At 40.5% G+C, this 22934-nt stretch overlaps 1 protein-coding gene across 8 annotated transcripts in view; it reads right to left on the reverse strand.

Annotated features, from left to right (window-relative positions):
* Positions 1-22934, reverse strand: part of TTC7B (tetratricopeptide repeat domain 7B) — a 343610-nt gene that overhangs the window by 46263 nt on the left and 274413 nt on the right. For 6 of the 8 annotated variants that reach the window (XM_038406917.2, XM_038406919.2, XM_043517821.1 and 3 more), the window contains one exon: positions 10518-10720. In XM_038406917.2, coding sequence (XP_038262845.1) covers positions 10518-10720 — 203 coding nt within the window. Of the gene's footprint in view, positions 1-8529; positions 9346-10517; positions 10721-22934 lie in introns of those variants that run through there. The other 2 variants (XM_043517822.1, XM_043517819.1) reach the window with 2 other exon arrangements.

A 22934-nucleotide genomic window follows, 5' to 3' on the forward strand; every position in this document is an offset into this window, starting at 1 on the left:
CTTTAACAGGGGGCGTCAAAGCTGAGTTGGCCATTTTTATCGTTGGCTGATGAATAAATAGTTCTGACAGAAGTAGCCAATTAGGGTGAAAGAATTCGTATAATTAAGATCCATTCAGAAATAAGAGCAATTTGTGCAATGGCAGCACAGAGAGTTATAGTATTTCTCAGCAACTTAACAGTATGCAATACACAGTATATTCTTGCAATCTAACTGGAGTGGGTTATTATTAGTCAAACTGAGTGCAGGGATTTGCATTGTATGTGGTTGACAAATAACTATAATCATATAAATCAGACCCCACACAGCCCAAGTTTAAGGGAATGTAGTATTCTGTCACAACCATACAGCATCCCAGCACACTAACTGGCTGACAGAATTACATTTCACATTATTCCAGCACACACAGTAAAGCAAATCTCGCATCCAGTTCTAACTTAAGTTTAACATCAAGAAAGTCTGAAATGACAATACTGGGCTGCTAACCTTTCATTGACAGTCACATATGGTTTGCATGTGGTTATCCAAAATTAGCAACAATAAATTCCTGAAGTAACTTTCTATTCCCAAAGAAGCAATTAAGTTTTACTGTCCAATAAAGCGTGAAACTCCCAACAGTGACCATTCTCAAATGTAAGTTACACAGTAGATATGTACACCAACAGGACCTTATATTAAAATAATATTTTTAAAGATCCTGGTGAAAGCCTGTAGTAATGAGATGAATCATCCCTTTACTACCTTTAATATATTATCTCCCAAACTTGGATAGCAATGTTATAGCACTACCATTAAAGAAAAAAGAGAGTCTTTTTTAAGCCAACCAACAGAAGAACTGACTTTACTGATCATTCAGCCATATGAATAAAATCTTAGTTTCCAAAAAGCAGTGTCTACGGAGCTGGTATCTATACCCTTTGATTTATTACACTGATCAGTGGGGCTTTTCAATTGTAATGGGAAATGGGAAATAATATTTTTCAAGGTCTCCACGGCAGCAAAGAACGTCAGCTTTTGAGTGACATGTGGCAGCAAGTGAAGAATTTAAGTTTGTGGGAGAACTGCTTATAATTCAATTAACCTGTCTTGATTTAAAATACCTGGTAGAACTTCTGCTATCCTTTCAAAATGGAGAATTTGTTTCTAAGCATGTATCTCATTTGGGAAAATCACAGTTTAAGCGTTGCACTCATAGTGCCTGATCCAAAGCCCAGTGAAGTTAACAGAAATACTCCAACTGACTTCAATAGCTTCATGGATCAAATCCAAAGTTATCTTCAAGACAGAATGACCCAAAGATGGAGGGAACCTGCTCAAACTGATTCTAATAGCAGAATTCCACTGTCATTTTTTTATTTTTTAGGATAAGAACATTATTTAAAGCATTTAGACCTCTGAGTGGCTAAAATACTGCTCCTGACAAAAAAGGCATTTCATTTCAAGTGTATTTTGCTTTCTCTCCTTTTTTCCTGCAGCAATCAAACTTCCAAAAGTCAACTTATTTAAAACTGCCCCAGCCCGGAGAAAGTGAGTGAGGGTGGAGGAGAGCAAGTGACGGAGGGAGGGAGGGAAGATGGAGTGAGCCTGGGACGGGGTCTCGGAGAAGGGGCAGGGCAGGGACTTGGCCTCAAGAAAGAGGAGGGCAAGGGTGTTTGGGTTTGTGCAATTAGAAAGTTGGCAACCCTACTGGGGAAAGATTATTGATTACACCCTGTGGCTGGATAATGCGATGCCAGCTTTAGAAAAAAGGCTGGATCTGGATGAAAACATAGCCGTACTTGTAAAATAGTAAAATCTATAATGACAAAATAATTCTAGCGAGACTACCTAAAACCTAACTTACTGTGAGAAAAAGGTAATATGGTACCATAGATCCAGTCCTGTGAAGTATTCAGCATCTTCAACAGGATCTGAATGGTATTCAGCACTTCACAGGGGTAGTCCCCTATATACTCTTGTTTTATACTCTTGTTGAAAAACACAGCGTCTACTAAAGAGTAGAGTAACTGGATCCAGTCATTTTTGCTTAAAACGCATACTTGTTATTGCTTAATTTATCGATATAAGCTGATTAAAGATGGATGAGAAAATGCAAAATGCTGCCATACCATGCAACATAAACTATACCATTTGTACAGATATTTTGCTCACTTTATTTGGCAGTTCTACTCTGTCCACCCAGACAAAATATTACAAAGAAAACCAGACCTATAAATTGTCAGCCTCAGGAATTCATTAAATCAGTTTAAATTTGAATATATTTTTTTGAAATTGTATTATGATTAGGTGCAGTATCAGACAAAATATAAATGCAAACAAGCCTTACTCGGAAACTTGAATGGATTCCTGTTTTTAGTATTCAGTATGACCCTCCATATTATTTTTGTTAATAGCCATTTCAAGGAATTCTCTCGGTTTTTCTGGGATTGGGGGGTGGACGGGGTGGACAGAGTAGTGAGTGCAAGGAGGGCAAGGGAACTCTCAGAGCCATCAACAAACCCTACAACTTGTGGTCCAGTATGTGTTTTTTATATAACTTTCACTTCTTATGCGAGTGATTGTTTTTAATGTAAAGCAATGAAAACAAATGAAATTGCTATGCTTGATTTACCTTAATACACATTTTGCCATCCTCTTTAGAATTTAAGATTAATTTGTTCTGAATATAAGTTGGACATTCCATGCAAAAAATGCACCTATTATTTAACCATCCTGAGCTCTATTACTGTAGTCTGTAACTGATATATTCAAAATAGCAGAGCATTTTACTACTGCTTTCTAAAAGTCACTAGAAAGTCATATTAAATAAGAAAGGCAAATTAAAAGAAAACAGAATTAAAGATGAAAAAATCAACAGGCCTGAGACATATCCTTTCATAGAATTATAGTTCCTAAAATTGCGAGACAGATCCGAAGTCTAAGCACAGTAATCACAAGTTAGAGATACCAACTGCTCCTGCAGGGATGTTGGTGCCTTCACAGTGCTGTCACTCCTATGTCATTGCTATTGGGCCTAAATATCTCTCTAGCACATGTGTAACTAATAGACAAAAAAGTACAAAAATGTTGAGTTGTGAGTATGCATACATGAGAAATCACCAGAGTTTTTTTCCTCAAAATACTCTCTTTGGAATCAACAACAAATATATCACTGGGGATCTGATACTCAGAAGACTCAAAAGAACATTCTGAAAGGGACAGGTGAACAACAGGATACTGCTTTCCTGGAGCTAAGACATGAGACATCACTCCAAAATTAGGAAGGCCTCAATTAGAAAGGATCAATTTGTGGTGTTTCATATCGGCATTAATGACACTGTATTGTGACAGGTTTCAGAACAACAGCTGTGTTAGTCTGTATCCGCAAAAAGAACAGGAGTACTTGTGGCACCTTAGAGACTAACAAATTTATTTGAGCATAAGCTTTCGTGAGCTACAGCTCACTTCACATCTGATGAAGTGAGCTGTAGCTCACGAAAGCTTATGCTCAAATAAATTTGTTAGTCTCTAAGGTGCCACAAGTACTCCTGTTCTTTTTTACTGTATTGTGAGACATCTCACAGACAACAGATGACTTCAGGGAACTCGGAAGTATGCTGAGGAAGAAGAATGTCCAAGTGATCTTTTCCGAGACCCTTCCTGTCCCACGAACAAAACAAGGCAAAAGATTCTGGAAGTGAACCACTAGCTAGGTAAATGGTATAAGATTGAAGATTTTGGTTTTGGGAAACATTGGTCCACCTCTTATGGGGAAAGGGGTTCTACATAGTTTGGATGACCTTCACCTCATTAAAAGAGGGATCAATCTTCTATGAAACAGGCTGACTAGAATAGTCAGGAGAATATTAAACTAATAAAAAAAGAGGAGGGTAAAAAGATGAAAGATAGGAGAACTCAATTAGCACAAAACTGAGATGTTGAGAACAAAATTAATCAAGAAACTGAAGGATATGACAAAATTCTTGAATTGCTTATGTATCAATGCTACGAGCCTGGGTAACAAACAAGAGAAATTTGAATTTGTCATTTACAAGCATAAATTTGATCTAGTTGGTATTACTGAAACCTGACAGGATGATTCCCATGATTGGAATGTTAAAATCAATAGTTATAACCTATTTAGGAAGGACCGAGCAGACAAAAGTGGAGGAGGAGTGACACTATGTAAAAAGTGGAATTTCCTGTTTTCAAGTCACTGATTACTCAATGAAAATGATCCTGAATACTTATGGATCAATGTCCTAACAGGTAAAGCAAAGGATGGGGTAACAGTTGATATCTGTTAAAGACCAGGAAGTCACACTAGGGAACAGGATGACCGGCTCCTTATGCACCTATCTATAACATGCAGGAAAAAGGTCTGTGTGATCATGGGAGACTTCAATTTGAGTGACATGTGCTGGAGGTTTCATGTTGCCAGTACTAAAACATCTTGGAATTTCTAAATATTATAGATGACAAATTTCCTAACTCAGAAAGTGTTGCATCCAACATGAGGGGAATTTTATAATAGCCCTCATATTGACAGATGAAGAGGAACTGATCACAGAGCTAAAAGTTAGTGGTAACTTAAGTACAAATGATCATGACTTCAACACATTTATAACGTGCAAACAGAATAAAGGCCAGACCAGGGGTATATATACAGTGGAGTCGCATCTTTCGCAGGGGTTAAGTTCTAAAGTCAGCGCGTAAGGCGAAAATCACGTATAGTCAAAATTACCCTTGAAAATCCCTTAAATCGCCCATAAAGTACAGTATACTGTACATGGTTTTGTGTATACAACCCTGTACAGTAATATGTATAAATGTATAATGTATACAGTAATGTACAGTATATAATAAAGAGTACATATGCAAAATATAATTTTACAGTATTGTATTTTTAATTACAGGGGATTATTACAGGGGGTCGTCAGGGCTTAATGTCGATCCTGGAGACGGAGATGAAGGAGAGCGAGTCGTAGACAAAGTGGTTGGCGCTGGTTCAGCTCGAGAAGCTGATTGCGTAGGCTCATCTGTTGCTTGTTGTTTTTCCTTGAAAAACACGGTGATCGGCAACTGTTGCTGTTGTCTCTTGAGCTGCTCAAACATTTCTTGATACGGTCTCAAATCATTCGTAAACTACGTGTGATTTTGAGGCTTCGTTCCACAGAGGGATCATATTCAGAAATTAAATCATTCAAGTGTTTCGCTGCTTGGAACACTTCAGCAAATTTATGAAGATTCCAACTTGCTGGCTCTTCCCGTTCGTCGTCGTCATCTTCTGTACACGATTTTATCAGTTCCTCTAACACTTCGTTAGTCAATGTTTCTCTATGGCTCTCAATTAATTCTTCCATTTCTTCCTCAAGGATGTTGACGAAACCATCACCACTCACTTGCCTGGCCACCTGAACAATGCATTTCACTTCTTTGCCAATGGTTGGGAAACCCTTAAAACCATTCACACATTCTTTCCATAGGTTTCGCCAACATGCATCGACTGTTTCAGGCTTGATTGCATCCCATTGCCTGTTTAATATAAGAGATGCAATCGGCAATGTTGAGAGGTTGGAGAATGGAAGTGGTATTGGGGGGAAGAAAGACGACTTCAGCGTTGTTATGCGCAAACCAGAGTGCCGCAGGGTGGCCAGGAGCATTGTCTATGATCAGCAACACTTAAAAGTCAAGTCCTTTCTCTTCGAGGTACCGCTTGACCTCCGTAATGAAACATTTGTGGAACCAATCCAGAAATAATGCTGCCGTCACCCAAGCCTTTTTATTTGATTGCCAGAACACAGGCAGGAGATTTTTGTTCTTGCCTTTTAGGGCACGGTGATTTGCAGCCCTGTAGAGCAAGCCCGGCTTTATTAAATGCCCAGCCGCATTGCCACAAAACAACACAGTCATACTGTCTTTAGCTGCTTTGAAGCCAGGGGTTTGTCTTTCTGATTTTGAAGTGTAAGTGCAATTGGGCATTTTTTTTTCCAGAAGAGCCCAGTCTTGTCAGCATTAAAAACTTGTTCCAGAAGATAGCCCTTTTTTTCTATGACAGGTTTCAAAGTAGCAGCCGTGTTAGCCTGTATTCGCAAAAAGAAAAGGAGTACTTGTGACACCTTAGAGACTAACAAATTTATTTGCACATAAGCTTTCGTGAGCTACAGCTGTAGCTCATGAAAGCTTATGCTCAAATAAATTTTTTAGTCTCTAAGGTGCCACAAGTACTCCTTTTCTTTTCTTCTATGATTTTCTTTAATTGTTTGGGGTAGGCTTTTGCTGCTTCTTCATTGGCAGTTGCAGCTTCACCAATAGTCTGCACGTTTTTGAGGTTGAAGCAATTCCTAAAATTGTTAAGCCAACCTTGGCTGGATTTGAATTCCTTCTCATCAGAAAGCTGTCCCTCTTCGGCGGGAGGTTTGAACAGTGCATAGAGGCTAAGAGCCTTTTCTCACAATGTGTTGCCATCAATAGGCACACATTTATGGTTCAAGTCTTCCAGCCATAAGTTTAATGCCTTTTCAGTCTGCACTAAAGTCTTATCATGCACCTGGCTCGTCACCTTGGCAGCACTTGATGCCATGGCTTGGCAAATTTCTCTCTCTCAAATCTTGATGGCATGGATGCTAGATTTGTTATGGACATATTTATGCACCACGTTAGAGACCAACATACAGTCTCTCAATAAGTCCAACACAGCCAGTTTTTCCTCCAGCGTTGGGAACAGATCACTGTTTCTTTGGTTGAGCACCAGATGAAGTAGTTGGCTTGCGTTTAGGGGCCATGTTGTACGAAAAATGTCTCCCATCAACATAATAAAAGCACCTCAACGAGCAGCGGTAGCTATGTCGGCAGAAGCGCTCCTGCTGACATAATGCTGTGCACATGAGTGCTTATGACAGCAAAACTTATGCTGCTCAGGATGTGTGGTTTTTTTCACACCGCAGAGCGACATATGTTTTGCCAACATCAGTGATAATGTAAATGTGTCCTTAGACTTCTTAAGGCATCTGACTGGGTAATGCATGACAGTTTGATTAAAGAACTAGAAAGATATAAAATTAACATGGCACACATTACATGGATTAAAAGCTGAGTAACTGATAGGTCTAAATATGTGACTTTAAATGGGGAATTACTATTGAATAGATGTGTTTCCAGGGGATCCCGCAGGGATAGGTTCTTGGCTCTACAATATTTAACATTTTTATTAATGACCTGGAAAACATAAAATCAACACTGATAAAGGTTGCAGATGCCTCAAAAATCAGGAGAATGGTAAATGTAAATGATGAAGAGGATAGGTCACTGATATCAAATGATCTGCATAGTTTGATAAGCCGGGGCCAAGCAAACACTGTTTTAATATGGCTAAATGTAAATGTACACATCTAGGAACAAAGAATGTAGGCCACACTTACATGATGGGGGACTATCTTGGGAAGCAGTGACTTTGAAAACTATTTGAAGGTTGTAGGAGATAATCAGCTGAACATGAGCTCCCACTACAATGCTGTGGCCAAAAGGGCTTATCCATCCAAGGACTGCATTAACAGGGAAATCTTGAGTAGGAATAGAGAAGATATTTTACCTTTACACTTGGCACTAGTGTGAGTGCTGCTAGAATATTGTGTCCAGTTCTGGTGTCCACAATTCAAGAAGGATATTGATAAATTGGAGGTGGTTCAGAAAAGAGCTAGCAAAGAAAAGGATAAAGAGTGACTTGCTCATGGTTTATAAGTACCTACATGGGGAACAAATGTTTGGGAATGGGCTCTTCAGTCAAGCAGGAAAAGGTATAAAATGATCCAATGGATAGAAATTGAAGCTACAGAAATTCAGATTGGAAATAAGGTGTAAATATTTAATAGTGAGCGTAATTAACCATTAGAACTTACCAAGGGTCATGGTGAATTCTCCATCACTGCAATTTTTAAATCAAGATTGGATGTTTTTCTAAAAGATATGCTCTAGGAATTATTTTGGGGAAGTTCTAAGACCTTTATTATACAGAAGGTCAGCCTAGATCAGGGGTTCTCCAACTGGGGGTCATGACCCCTCAGGAGGTCACAAGGTTATTACATGGGGGGGTCGCAAGCTGTCACCCTCCACCCCCAAACCATGCTTTGCCTCCAGCATTTATAATAGTGTTAAATACAAAAAAAGTGTTTTTAATTTATAAGGGGGGGTCACACTCGTAGGTTTGTTGTGTGAAAGGAATCACCAATACAAAAGTTTGAGAAACACCGGACTAGATGATCACAATAATCTCTTCTGGCCTTGGAATCTATGAATCATTCTGTGTCATGTAGCTTCCTGGTTCTGTGAAGTTATACACACAACCCTATGCTTAAAGTATTATTGAAATACTTTTTTTCCTAAAATTCACAAGCATACATCACAAATTTTGGTCTCTATATTGACCCCATTAAGTACACAGTTGAGATGTGATTTAAACAAGACAAGAGATCCAAAGTAATAGACAAGATTTTTACAAACATATTTTAAAAAGAAAAAACACTTAAGGGGTTGACAAATTCACTGAAATGCGGTGGACTGTTCTCCAGTCAGAACTCTAAAACATCTCAAACCATGTAGATACAAAAGCTCAAAATAAAGAAACTTTGACTGTAAAAGACTAGAAATAAGTGAGAAATATTTCATCTTGCAAACTTCCCTCATTCATTCTGCACAGCATTTTGTTTGTAAAGAAACATTTATTTAAAGTGGATTCTAACTAAAATAATGCAAAAAACATAATATACAGCTCTCATTTTTATTTAACTACACTGTTTTTGGTCTACCATATGCTTCCTTCAAAAAGAGAACCTTTTGGCATTTGTGAATAGGCTCAAGTATCTTGGAAAGCTGAAAAGTGAAACAAAAATTTCCCTTTGCTATTTTCCTATTTGATCTTTTCTTTCATATGTTCCCCCTTACGGTACATGAAAAATACCTCTCCGAATAATTCATAAGCACCTAGGCAGAAACTAGTTTATCATTTTGAATAAAAAGGTTAGGTCTGAGAAATTGATTGCACTGTTCTGCTGTGCAGCAAAGTGAATCTGAATGTTTAAAAACATCTTCCTAGCACAATAAGGAGAAAAAAGTTTTACAGTCCAATACTGTTAATCAAAACTCTAACAAAACAGATCAAAATTCAAGTATAATCTTTTTAAAAACTTTGCTAAAGGTGAAGTGCAAGTGTTTTTAGGAAAAATAAAAAAATAAGACTCATAATTAACAGTCTAGTCTGCAGACAAACATTATAAATACTTTTACACTTTAACACAAAATATTTGACAAATGGTCCCTCTATGTTCTGCCTGCCAAGTATTTTCCTGGAAAAACTGACATCACAAGCACCTAAAATAAAGCAGGCAGTGTTTTTTTTGTAATGTTTTAGTTGTTACTGATACTGTCAACGATTGCAAAGGAACTATGTAATTCAAACTCACCAGGATAGGGTAAAGATGAACCAATTTTCAGATAGTTTAAAAAACAAAACAAAACTATTTCTGTATTTTATGAGGCAACACATTTACTCTTACGGTGGAATTCACCCTCCTTTCTGCTTAACTGGACAGAATTAAATTCTTATCCTGGAAACAGGTTTCAGAGTTGCTATTCCAGCCTATGAATTGGAACAGTGACTCTTCTATCCTTTTCCCAAAAGCCCATTCATATTAACACATCCAGATACTACCTCACCTCCCAAAGGACACAGACGGGCAGAAACTCACATGTGGCCACTCCACCCATGCAACCTCACAGTGGTGCAGAACCTTGCACTGGTCCTCTGTACCTAGGTGAATTTCATCCTCACTGATTTTGGCAATTTTAGTCATAACCACTGATGTATTTTTAGTTAAAAAAAAATAGAATTCACCTTCTAAATTTGACAGTGTGAATGGAATCATTTCAGCTCCACTCTTTTAATAACTGATCTTTTAAAGATAATAGAACTTTTGCGTTTTGTCTGGAATTTTTATATTATTTGAAAATCTATGCTAAAGCTTAATATTCCAATGACTTTAAAAGTACATGTACATTTCTCACTGAACATGATAATATGGATCCCATTTAAATCACTGGGAATTTTATGCATGTGATATGTAGCATGGAACACAGTGGATTTACAAAAAAAGAGATGAGATCTATACTATACACAGTAGCCTCTATTCAGATGTACTCAAGCTCAGCTATTCATTCTTCTCAAAACAGATCATTCATATTGTGATCTAAATCTGCAAAACAGCCATTTTTTTGTTAGTGTGAGTGCAAAATTCTCATGAAAATGGCAAAAAGCAGTACCCTTTCTTTGACTCCAACTTACAAGCAACTGATTTTTTTTTAAAGAGCGTATCAAAAAAATGCACCTCAGCCAAGAAAATCAATCAATTTAGGTCAAATATAAATTTAAATGAGTTATAAATACCTCAAAATTGGGGCACCATAATATCAATGCAATAAGGCCGCCAAAACATAGCAGCCCAACTTGAAGTTAAAATATTTATCCATTTGGACTCAAGACTTACCAGTCTCTGCATACTTTTTACATGGGTAGGACTGATTGATAAGGCCTCTTCATACCAGCGTTTGGCTTCATCAGTATTTCCTCGAAGTTCAGCCACTTGACCTCTCATGTAGAGGACGTTATGTGACATTGGAAAGAGGTTAGCTGCTTCCTGAATACATGCTGTGGCTTCAGCAGGCTTCCCAATTCCTATATAGACTTCAGCTGTAGGGAAAAAAAAAAAAGTAGATACATTAATGTATTTTTCTCTGGTTGATCATAATATGACAAAATATTGCAAGAGCAATTACATTTTCTTGAGGTTTTTTTCATTTCCTGCCAAGTGAATAAGGTTATTTCACTCAAGAAGGGGCATAACTGAAGCTTACAAGAAGTTGCCATATAAACTGTACCCAAAATGAATCTTTTAGAAAATAAGCGACTTTTCTATCTGTAACATGAATACTTTAATTTTTTACAATGGCTGTTCCAGACAGCTGAGAGCTTTTTAACAGAAATGTTTTAGTACTACAAGGTAACCTTAATAACAAGTACTTTTAATAAACACTGGCAATTCTAAAAAACTTATCAGCATATACGCTGGCACTATTAAAGAAAACCACTGTGTCCACATGTTTGGGGTGTCAGACTGGAAGACACCAATTATTGAGCTGACTGAAAAGTTTCTACTTGTTATTGACATAATTTAAATCACAAGCTGAGGGAAGTGGCACCTGCTCACTTTCCCAATAACTGTACGTGGCCACTTGATCCAAAGTCTCCCACCTTTTCTTCTTAAAAACACATCTGATAAGAAAAAGGAGGTTCTCAGTAACGTAACATAATTGAGTGAGAGGCTTATTCAGCGTTCTGATTTGCTGAGAAACTGCTTGTGAGACATGAGAAATAAGTTATCTAATTCAGCCTTCCAGTAATTTTATATAAACATTAACAACTGTAAAGTATATTGGCAACAATTAATTTAAAATGTATCATAACTGATATAAATAACTGGCTGGCCTGAGAATGAACTCTCTTTAGGTTGGGTTGGCTAGCTAAAACTTGCTTAATAAGTTATTAATGGCTAGAAAAAAAGTGTTTTCTTTCAGGCATTCCCTCAGTCTTAAATATTATCATTATGTTGATCAATTAGCTCAAAGTCTGTCCTTGGACTGGGAGGAAGGGGGTTAATGATGATGGATGAGCAAGGGACTGTTATCGTCTATGTTTGCACAGCACAATTGGGTCACAAATAGTGATTGGGATCTCTGGATGCTACCATAGCACAGTTTATAACAAACAACAACTAATGTGGATTTAAAAAGTCAAAGCACTACAGATACATCTCTTCTCTTCAAGAGAATGTTCATGCTACATTATTTGGAGTAATACATCAACCCCATTTAAAAGGGTAGGGACATTAAGAGCTCAATCCAATGTCTACTGAAGTAAATTGGAGTCTTTTCAGGGAGTTTAATGATCTTTGGAGGAGGTCTTAAATAAATTCAGGTTGATGAGATGTACCACAATCAATTTTAAGGTTTCAGAGTAGCAGCCGTGTTAGTCTGTATTCGCAAAAAGAAAAGGAGTACTTGTGGCACCTTAGAGACTAACAAATTTATTAGAGCATAAGCTTTCGTGAGCTACAGCTCACTTCATCGGATGCATTTGGTGGAAAAAACAGAGGAGAGATTTATATACACACACACAGAGAACATGAAACAATGGGTTTATCATACACACTGTAAGGAGAGTGATCACTTAAGATAAGCCATCACCAGCGGGGGGGGGGGAAAGAAGGGGGGGAGGAGGAAAACCTTTCATGGTGACAAGCAGGTAGGCTAATTCCAGCAGTTAACAAGAATATCAGAGGAACAGTGGGGGGTGGGGTAGGAGGGAGAAATACCATGGGGAAATAGTTTTACTTTATGTAATGACTCATCCATTCCCAGTCTCTATTCAAGCCTAAGTTAATTGTATCCAGTTTGCAAATTAATTCCAATTCAGCAGTCTCTCGTTGGAGTCTGTTTTTGAAGCTTTTTTGTTGAAGTATAGCCACTCTTAGGTCTGTGATCGAGTGACCAGAGAGATTGAAGTGTTCTCCAACTGGTTTTTGAATGTTATAATTCTTGAAGTCTGATTTGTGTCCATTCATTCTTTTACGTAGAGACTGTCCAGTTTGGCCAATGTACATGGCAGAGGGGCATTGCTGGCACATGATGGCATATATCACATTGGTAGATGCGCAGGTGAACGAGCCTCTGATAGTGTGGCTGATGTGATTAGGCCCTATGATGGTATCCCCTGAATAGATATGTGGACAGAGTTGGCAACGGGCTTTCTTGCAAGGATAGGTTCCTGGGTTAGCGGTTCTGTTGTGTGGTGTGTGGTTGCTGGTGAGTATTTGCTTCAGATTGGGGGGCTGTCTGTAAGCAAGGACTGGTCTGTCTCCCAAGATCTGTGAGAGTGATGGGTCGTCCTTCAGGATAGGTTGTAGATCCTTGATGATGTGTTGGAGAGGTTTTAGTTGGGCGCTGAAGGTGATGGCTAGTGGCGTTCTGTTGTTTTCTTTGTTGGGCCTGTCCTGGAGTAGGTGACTTCTGGGTACTCTTCTGGCTCTGTCAATCTGTTTCTTCACTTCAGCAGGTGGCTATTGTAGTTGTAGGAATGCATGATAGAGATCTTATAGGTGTTTGTCTCTGTCTGAGGGGTTGGAGCAAATGCGGTTATATCGTAGCGCTTGGCTGTAGACAATGGATCGAGTGGTATGTTCTGGATGAAAGCTAGAGGCATGTAGGTAGGAATAGCGGTCAGTAGGTTTCCGATATAGGGTGGTGTTTATGTGACCATCGCTTATTAGCACCGTAGTGTTCAGGAAGTGGATCTCTTGTGTGGACTGGTCCAGGCTGAGGTTGATGGTGGGATGGAAATTGTTGAAATCATGGTGGAATTCCTCAAGAGCTTCTTTTCCATGGGTCCAGATGATGAAGATGTCATCAATGTAGCGCAAGTAGAGTAGGGGCATTAGGGGACGAGAGCTGAGGAAGCGTTGTTCTAAGTCAGCCATAAAAATGTTGGCATACTGTGGGGCCATTCGGGTACCCATCGCAGTGCCGCTGATTTGAAGGTATACATTGTCCCCAAATGTGAAATAGTTATGGGTCAGGACAAAGTCACAAAGTTCAGCCACCAGGTTAGCCGTGACAGTATCGGGGATACTGTTCCTGACGGCTTGTAGTCCATCTTTGTGTGGAATGTTGGTGTAGAGGGCTTCTACATCCATAGTGGCTAGGATGGTGTTTTTAGGAAGATCACCAATGGACTGTAGTTTCCTCAGGAAGTCAGTGGTGTCTCGAAGATAGCTGGGAGTGCTGGTAACGAAGGGCCTGAGGAGGGAGTCTACGTAGCCAGACAATCCTGCTGTCAGGGTGCCAATGCCTGAGATGATGGGGCGTCCAGGATTTCCAGGTTTATGGATCTTGGGTAGCAGATAAAATACCCCAGGTCGGGGCTCCAGGGGTGTGTCTGTGCGGATTTGTTCTTGTGCTTTTTCAGGGAGTTTCTTAAGCAAATGCTGTAGTTTCTTTTGGTAACTCTCAGTGGGATCAGAGGGTAATGGCTTGTAGAAAGTGGTGTTGGAGAGCTGCCTAGTAGCCTCTTGTTCATACTCCGACCTATTCATGATGACGACAGCACCTCCTTTGTCAGCCTTTTTGATTATGATGTCAGAGTTGTACCTGCTGAAGTGAAGAAACAGATTGACAGAGCCAGAAGAGTACCCAGAAGTCAGCTACTACAGGACAGGTCCAACAAAGAAAATAACAGAACGCCACTAGCCATGACCTTCAGCCCCCAACTAAAACCTCTCCAACGCATCATCAAGGATCTACAACCTATCCTGAAGGACGACCCATCACTCTCACAGATCTTGGGAGACAGACCAGTCCTTGCTTACAGACAGCCCCCCAATCTGAAGCAAATACTCACCAGCAACCACACACCACACAACAGAACCACTAACCCAGGAACCTATCCTTGCAAGAAAGCCCGTTGCCAACTCTGTCCACATATCTATTCAGGGGATACCATCATAGGGCCTAATCACATCAGCCACACTATCAGAGGTTCGTTCACCTGCGCATCTACCAATGTGATATATGCCATCATGTGCCAGCAATGCCCCTCTGCCATGTACATTGGCCAAACTGGACAGTCTCTACATAAAAGAATGAATGGACACAAATCAGACATCAAGAATTATAACATTCAAAAACCAGTTGGAGAACACTTCAATCTCTCTGGTCACTCGATCACAGACCTAAGAGTGGCTATACTTCAACAAAAAAGCTTCATAAACAGACTCCAACGAGAGACTGCTGAATTGAAATTAATTTGCAAACTGGATACAATTAACTCAGGCTTGAATAGAGACTGGGAATGGATGAGTCATTACACAAAGTAAAACTATTTCCCCATGGTATTTCTCCCTCCCACCCCACCCCCCACTGTTCCTCTGATATTCTTGTTAACTGCTGGAATTAGCCTACCTTGCTTGTCACCATGAAAGGTTTTCCTCCTCCCCCTCCTTCCCCGCCCCCCCCCCCCCCCCGCTGCTGGTGATGGCTTATCTTAAGTGATCACTCTCCTTACAGTGTTTATGATAAACCCATTGTTTCATGTTCTCTGTGTGTGTGTATATAAATCTCTCCTCTGTTTTTTCCACCAAATGCATCCGATGAAGTGAGCTGTAGCTCACAAAAGCTTATGCTCTAATAAATTTGTTAGTCTCTAAGGTGCCACAAGTACTCCTTTTCTTTAATCAATTTTAAGGCAATTTTTTTTTGAGATAAAGAATGATATCAAACAAACATAATGATTAATATTACTTTGGTCTAGTCAACTTAAAGAAGAAAGGAAGAACGTAATCTTCAGTGGTGAACACCTGTCATTTATTAATTCTTGTACTCATTACTCTGTCTATCCATTTACAACAATCACAACCATAGCTCCTAGGCATCTAACAAAGGTGGTCAATAAACACAGTATAAGAGCCCACACAATCTAGTTTCCCCCAAAATTTATACTGCTCTTTTTAAAGAGTTCTTTGTTACGTACCGAGGTTAAAAGTAAACTTGAATCTTTAAAATAGTAACTATCACCTATATCCTCATGTGATGGATGATTTTATCTGGAGAGCTACTTTATAAATTTAAGTGGATAGGCAGAGAGAGAAAGTGTAAGAATGCCACAGTGGAGAGAACTGAAACAATCTGTTGCCCCTCACATTATATCTCATCCACTCTGAATCATGAAAATTAATGTCCTTTCTAAAAGTTTTGTTTATAACAAATCTGATATTTTTGTTAGGTCCAATCCCTTTTTGCTAAATCCTTAGCTTCAATGACATCTGAGAGTGGTAAACTCCACAATCTGATTACACATTCCCAAACTTTTCAATCTCTCATCACATATGAGTTTTTCCCAGCACTTAATCGTTTTCATCTCCCTTCACTGAACCCCTACTAATTCTGCAGTATCCCTTCTGAGATGGGGTGACCAGTACTTCACACACCATTCCAGAAGAGGCTGCACGATTTTTGTTATATAATAGCATTATACTATTCTCTATCCAATTCCTTTAGCAGCTTACCATCTTGTTTGTTTTACTGAATACAGCCACACACTAAGAGGACTTCATTGAGCTGTTTCCACTATCAGCCTAGCCCCTTTCCTGAGTTTATACTGATTTTAATTTAGAATTCTATGAGGTGAAAGGGTAGTTTAAACCTTTCCCTTCATGCATTTATCGATACAGAATTTCATTTGCCATTGTGTTGCCCACTCACCTAGCTCAGTTACATCTCTGAAGTTCTCTGTGGTCTTGACCTACCCTGAACAACTTTTTGTCATCTCCAAATTTTTCTGCCTCACTATTCACTCTCCTTCCAGATCATTAATATATCACAGGTGACCTAGTATGGAGTCTTACCAAACCCTGCTGTTAACCTTTTGCCATGATTAAAATATTCTAGTTATTTCTACTCTTTGTATCCTCTTTCTTCCTGTTTTTGATCTATGACAATATTTTGCCTTCTTTTGATTTATGGCAGTACTCTCACCCCATAACTACTTAGTTTCTTAAAATATGCAGTTGTAAAGACAAGACGGAATCAAAACGACACCAAGGCCTAACGGAAGACTGGTGAGGTCAATGGCACCAGAGAAACAAGGGCATGATGAGTTCGGTTTTGGTTACATTAAGTTTAGGTTGACAATGAGCCATCCAAGGAAGAGATATCAGAGAAAGAATAAGAGATGCAGCATTGAATAAAGAGAGACAGATCAGAAATGGAGAAGAAGGTTCAGAGTTGCTGGTGCAGAGATGGTCAATGAAGTTATGTGAGTAGGTGGTGTCACCTAGAAACACAGATTTGAGGGGAAAAGAGGCATGGAACAAACATGGAGCCTTGGGAAACACTCTTGCTAAGAAGGAAGCCACATCTAAAGGCACACTGAAAAACCACCAGAATGGTAGAACCAACAGAAGACAGGAGTCATGAAAGTCTGAAGGAAACTGTGCATGTGCTCCAGAAGTCAGAGAATTCTTGCAAGCTATATCTGTTGGTCCATGCATGCAGCCTTGCCTTCCTTGTGCTTTTAACTGAAGGCATAAAGGGCAGAGCAGACCAACTGCCTCTCGAGTTCATTCTCTACTGTGAATCCAGTAAAGATCTGAAGCAGTGGGGAAGGAAGGCAGATAGTGGAATACAGATAGGGACCACACATCTCAAAGAACCTCCAGTTACTACAAGGTAAGAAACCTCTTCTTCTTTGAGAGCTGGTCCCTATGTATATCCCACTGTGGGGGACTGACAAACAGGAGGAGGGGGCGAGGATGTGGATGGCAGAGCCATTTGGAGAACTGCTGTCCCAAAGGATGAGCCAGTGAAGAAGTTCTGCACTAGAGCATAATGTCTCATTAATGTAGGGACAGAACTCGACATCGCTGTTCTGCAAATGTCAAGTAAAGTGATGCTATTTAGGCTGCTTGTGCTTTTGTAAAATGAGCCTTCACTCCATTAGAAGAAAGAAAATGCAACTACTGGTAACTGAGAAGGATACAGCCCAAGATCCACTTACAAATCTTCTGGGAAAATATAGCTTGACCTCAGACTCATTCTGCTATAGTGAGAAACAATCTAGGCAATTTTCTACTTGGTTTTGTCCCTTCCAGGCAGATGGCAAAAGCATGTTGTCCACAGAAGGAGCGAAGTCTCTTCTCTTCTTCAAATGTATGCTGTTTCAGAAAACACACTGGTAAATGGATTGATTAGTTCATGTGAAACTCCAAAACTATTTAGGGAGTGAATTTTGGACAAAAGAGACTTTGTCCTTTTAGAATAAAGTGTACGATGGATCCGCCATTATCGCTCCCAGATCATCCATGCTTCTGGCTGAGGTAATGGTCACAAGGAATGCAATTTCACTCATAACTGAGACATGGAACATGGTTCGAACGGAAGCTTAATGAGTGCCAAAAGTGCAAGATTTGAGTCCCAGTGAAGGTTTCCTTGTATGTGGGCTCTTTAAGAATCTGGTAGTCAATGGATGAGTGAAAATTGAATAATCGTCTGATAGCGCATGGCATACATTGACTGCTGCCAGGTGACTGTGTAGAACTGAGTGAAAGCCAGCTGTTTTGAGTGAAAGATTGTAGACCAAAATGAGGGGAATATCACTGATGCAGGAGATACATGCTTCAGCTGTGCTCAGATGGAAAAATGCTTCCACTTGGCTGATTAGCATTTCCTAGTGGAATCCTTTCTGCTGTTATGTACAGCTTCAGAGCAGGAATGTTCTAATGTTGATGCCTAATCAAATACCAAGCCATGAGATGAAGCGCTCTGGAGTTGGGATGTTTGATCTTCCCTTTCTCTTGGTCAAGAGATGAGGAAAGGACTAGATGGTGAACAGAGGAGGAGATGAGAGTAATAGGAGATTTGGGAACCAAAAGTATCTGGGACTCACATCCTGTCCTAAAGAATTTTCCATAAGGGAGAAAAGGCATAGCTCAGATGGTCTGAGCAGTGATGGAATGCATCAGCTGAGAGTGTAGTCCTAGAGCTCCTCTGGCACAGTATATGTTGCTTATCTTGTTCATTTCGGAGATGAACAGATTCCAGTTGGGGGGTTCCCACTGAGATGTTTGCTACTGAATTGTGCAACTCCCACTTATGATTGATAGCACAATGCCTGCTGAGGGTGTCCACCAACACATTCTGAGTTCCTGACAGATATACTGGCAACAGGGGATTCGATTCCTGATACACCAATTCCACAGGGTGACCATTTCGTCACAGAGGGGGGACTGATCTCTCTCATCCCCCTGTGATGCAAAAGATGGTTGTCATGTTGTCTGACATTATGAAGACATGGTGGGACTGGATGACGTAGAAAAACCTTGCAAGCTTCTTGGACTCCCGCAGTTCCAGAAAGTTGATATGTATCCTGGTCTCTCAGAGTGTCCAAGTGCTCTGTGCCATACAGTTGTCTATGTGGGCTCCCCAGCCGAAGAGAGGCATCTGTAACAATTATCTTGTTTGGCAAAGATGATAGGAAGGGGATGCCCAAATATACCTGATGTGAATATACTCACCACATCAGAGAAGACATTACTCTCCGAGGAATTGTTAACTATGGTGTTCATGATGTGTTTGATTGCTGACTACATTCTCTGGAACCATGCCTGAAGTCAACATAGATTGAGTCTGGCAAATGGGTTAGTTAAGTACATGAAGCCATGTACCCCAAGAGGGAAAGACAAGTTCTGATTAAAGCTCAATGGTTGTGTTTAACCTGCTCTATTAGGTTGTTCATGGCATGAAACCTGCCTCCTGGTATATTAGTTCGTGCCGTGACTGAATGTAGGGTAGCCCCTATGATTCCTACAGTCTGTCAGAGTGAGGACAGACTTTCCAGGTTCACACTGACTTGTAGGGAAGAAAGTAGATGAAGCATTAAAGAGGTTGACTCATAGGCTTCCTGATGTGTTTCTGTTACCAGCTTGGCTTAACAGTGAAATCCTTGCTGATCTTAAACACAAAAAAGAAGCTTACAAGAAGTGGAAGATTGGACAAAGGACCAGGGAGGAGTATAAAAATATGGCTCAGGCATGCAGGAGTGAAATCAGGAAGACCAAATCACACTTAGAGTTGCAGCTAGCAAGGGATGTTAAGAGTAACAAGAAGGGTTTCTACAGGTATGTTAGCAATAAGAAGATGGTCAGGGAATGTGTGAGCCCTTTACTGAATGGGGGAGGCAATCTAGTGATGAGGATGTGGAAAAAACTAATGTACTCAATGCTTTTTTTGCCTCTGTCTTCAGGAACAAGGTCAGCTCCCAGACTACTGCACTGGGCAGCAAAGTATGGGGAGGAGGTGACCAGCACTCTGTGGAGAAAGAAGTGGTTTAGGACTATTTAGAAAAGCTGGACAAGCTCAAGTCCGTGGGGCCAGATGCACTGCATCTGAGGGTGCTAAAGGAGTTGGTGGATGTGATTGCAAAGCCACTGGCTATGTCAGGGTTCCTTCCCCATTCTAAACTCTAGGGTACAGATGGGGGGACCTGCATGAAAGACCCCCTAAGCTTATTTCTACCAGCTTAGGTTAAAACTTCCCCAAGGCACACAGTTTTAACCCTTGGATTAGTTAAATGCTGCCACCACCAAGTGATTTAACAAACAATCAGGGAAAGGACCACTTGGAGTTCCTATTTCCCCAAAATATCCCCCCAAGGCCTTACACCCCCTTTCCTGGGGAGGCTTGAGAATAAACAAGATGAGCACAACCCAACCTTGGATTTTTAAGACTCAAAAAACCCAATCAGATTCTTAAAAAACAGAACTTTATTAGAAGAACAAAAAAAGGTAAGAGAACAACTCTGTAAAATAATCTTACAGGCAGTCAGATTTAAAACAGAGAATCCCTCTAGGCAAAACCTTAAATTACAAAAAAAGACACAAAAACAGGAATACCCATTTCCTCCAGCAGAGCGAATTTCACAAGCCAAAACAAAGAAAACCTAAAGCATTTTCTAGCTAGAACACTTATTAACTTTACAGGAGTTGGATGGCTTGCATCCTTGATCTGTTCCTGGCAAAGGTATCACACAGACAGACCAAAGACTTCCCCCCCCGCCCCTCCTTTTGAAAGAATCTTGTCCCCTCATTGGTCATTTTGGGTCAGGTGCCAGCCAGGTTATCTGAGCTTCTTAACCCTTTACAGGTAAAAGGACTTTGCCTCAGGCCAGGAAGGATTTTATAGCACTGTATACAGAAAAGTGGTTACCCTTCCCTTTATATTTATGACACGCCATTATCTTTGAAAACTCATGGCAATTGGGGGAGATCGTGGATGACTGAAAAAAGGCTAATGTAGTGCCCATCTTTAAAAAAGGGAAGGAGGAGGATCCGGGAAACTACAGGCCAGTCAGCCTCACCTCAGTCCCTGGAAAAATCATGGAGCAGGTTCTCAAGGAATCCATTTTGAAGCACTTTGAGGAGAGGAAAGTGATCAGGAACAGTCAGCATGGATTCACCAAGAGCAAGTCATGCCTGACTAACCTAACTGCCTTCTATGATGAGATAACTGACTCTGTGGATGAGGGGAAAGCAGTGGACGTGTTATTCCTTGACTTTAGCAAAGCTTTTGATACTGTCTCCCACGGCATTCTTGCCAGCAAGTTAAAGTAGTATGGGCTGGATGAATGTACTATAAGGTGGACAGAAAGCTGGCTAGATCATCGGGCTCAACGGGTAGTGATCAATGGCTCCACGTCTAGTTGGCAGCCGGTATCAAGTGGAGTGCCCCAAGGGTCGGTCCTGGGGATGATTTTGTTCAATATCTTCATTAATGATCTGGAAGATGACGTGGATTGCACCCTTAGCAAGTTTGCAGATGACACTAAACTGGGAGGAGTGGTGGATACACTGGAGGGTAGGAATAGGATACAGAGGGACCTAGACAAATTAGAGGATTGGGCCAAAAGTAGTCTGATGAGGTTCAACAAGGACAAGTGCAGACTTAGGACGGAAGAATCCCATGCACTGCTACAGACTAGGGACCGAGTGGCTAGGCAGCAGTTCTGCAGAAAAGGACCTAGGGGTTACAGTGGACAAGAAGCTGGATATGAGTCAACAGTATGCCCTTGTTGCTAGGAGGGCTAACAGCATTTTGAGCTGTATAAGTAGGAGCATAGCTAGCAGATTGAAGGACCATTGATCATTCCCCTCTATTCAGCATTGGTGAAGCCTCATCTGGAGTACCGTGTCCAGTTTTGGGCCCCACACTACAAGAAAGATGTGGAAAAATTGGAGAGAGTCCAGCAAAGGGCAACAAAAATGATTAGGGGGCTGGAGCACATGATTTATGAGGAGAGGCTCAGGGAACTGGGATTGTTTAGTCTGCATAAGAGAAGAATGAGGGGGGATTTGATAGCTGCTTTCAACTACCTGAAAGGGGGTTACAAAGAGGCTGGATCTAGAGTGTTCTCAGTGGTAGCAGATGACAGAACAAGGAGTAAGGGTCTCAAGTTGCAGTGGGGGAGGTTTAGGTTGGATATTAGGAAAATCTTTTTCACTAGGAGGGTGGTGAAGCACTGGAATGGGTTACCTAGGGAGGTGGTGGAATCTCCTTCCTTAGAGGTTTTTAAGGTCAGGCTTGACAAAGCCCTGGCTGGGATGATTCAGTTGGGGATGGTCCTGTTTTGAGCAAGGGGTTGGACTAGATGACCTCCCGAGGTCCTGTCCAACCCTGATATTCTATGATTCTATGAAAAATCCAATTGTAGAGATACGTGAAACCAGTGAAGCCGTTCCATCTATAACGAGTTGCTACTGCCAGAAAGACATTGTTAAAAACCCTGGGAGCAGTGGTGAGGCCAAATGGGAGCACCATGTACTGAAAGTGGTCGGGGCCAACTATGAATCTGAGAAAATGCCTGTGGGTGGGGTGAATATCCATGTGAAAGTAAGTGGCCTTCATATCAAGAGCTGTAAACCATACATCTTTTTCCAAGGATGCAAGAATGATCATGAGAATAAAGCAATTGAGATTGTGGAGACAGAGGATAGGTCTCCAACCTCCCTACGTTTTGGGGACTAGGAAGTATATAGAGTAAAAAACCTTTCCCTTGCTGTTGAGGTGTATGTGCTCTATTGCTCCTTGCTGGAGGAGGGTTCCACTTCCTGCCTGAGAATCCCCTTGTGAGAATGATCCCTGAAAAGGAATGGAGGATTTGGAAGAGATAGGCAAGTAAACTCGATCACAAAGCCATAATAGATTATATCTAATACCCACTTGTCCATTGTTACAGCATTCCAGTTGTGGAAATAGAGTGCTAAATGACCCCCAAATGGTATATGGGGGGGTTGAGTAACGGT

The sequence above is a fragment of the Dermochelys coriacea genome, chromosome 6, assembly GCF_009764565.3.
Source record: "Dermochelys coriacea isolate rDerCor1 chromosome 6, rDerCor1.pri.v4, whole genome shotgun sequence".
Lineage (NCBI taxonomy): Eukaryota > Metazoa > Chordata > Testudines > Dermochelyidae > Dermochelys > Dermochelys coriacea.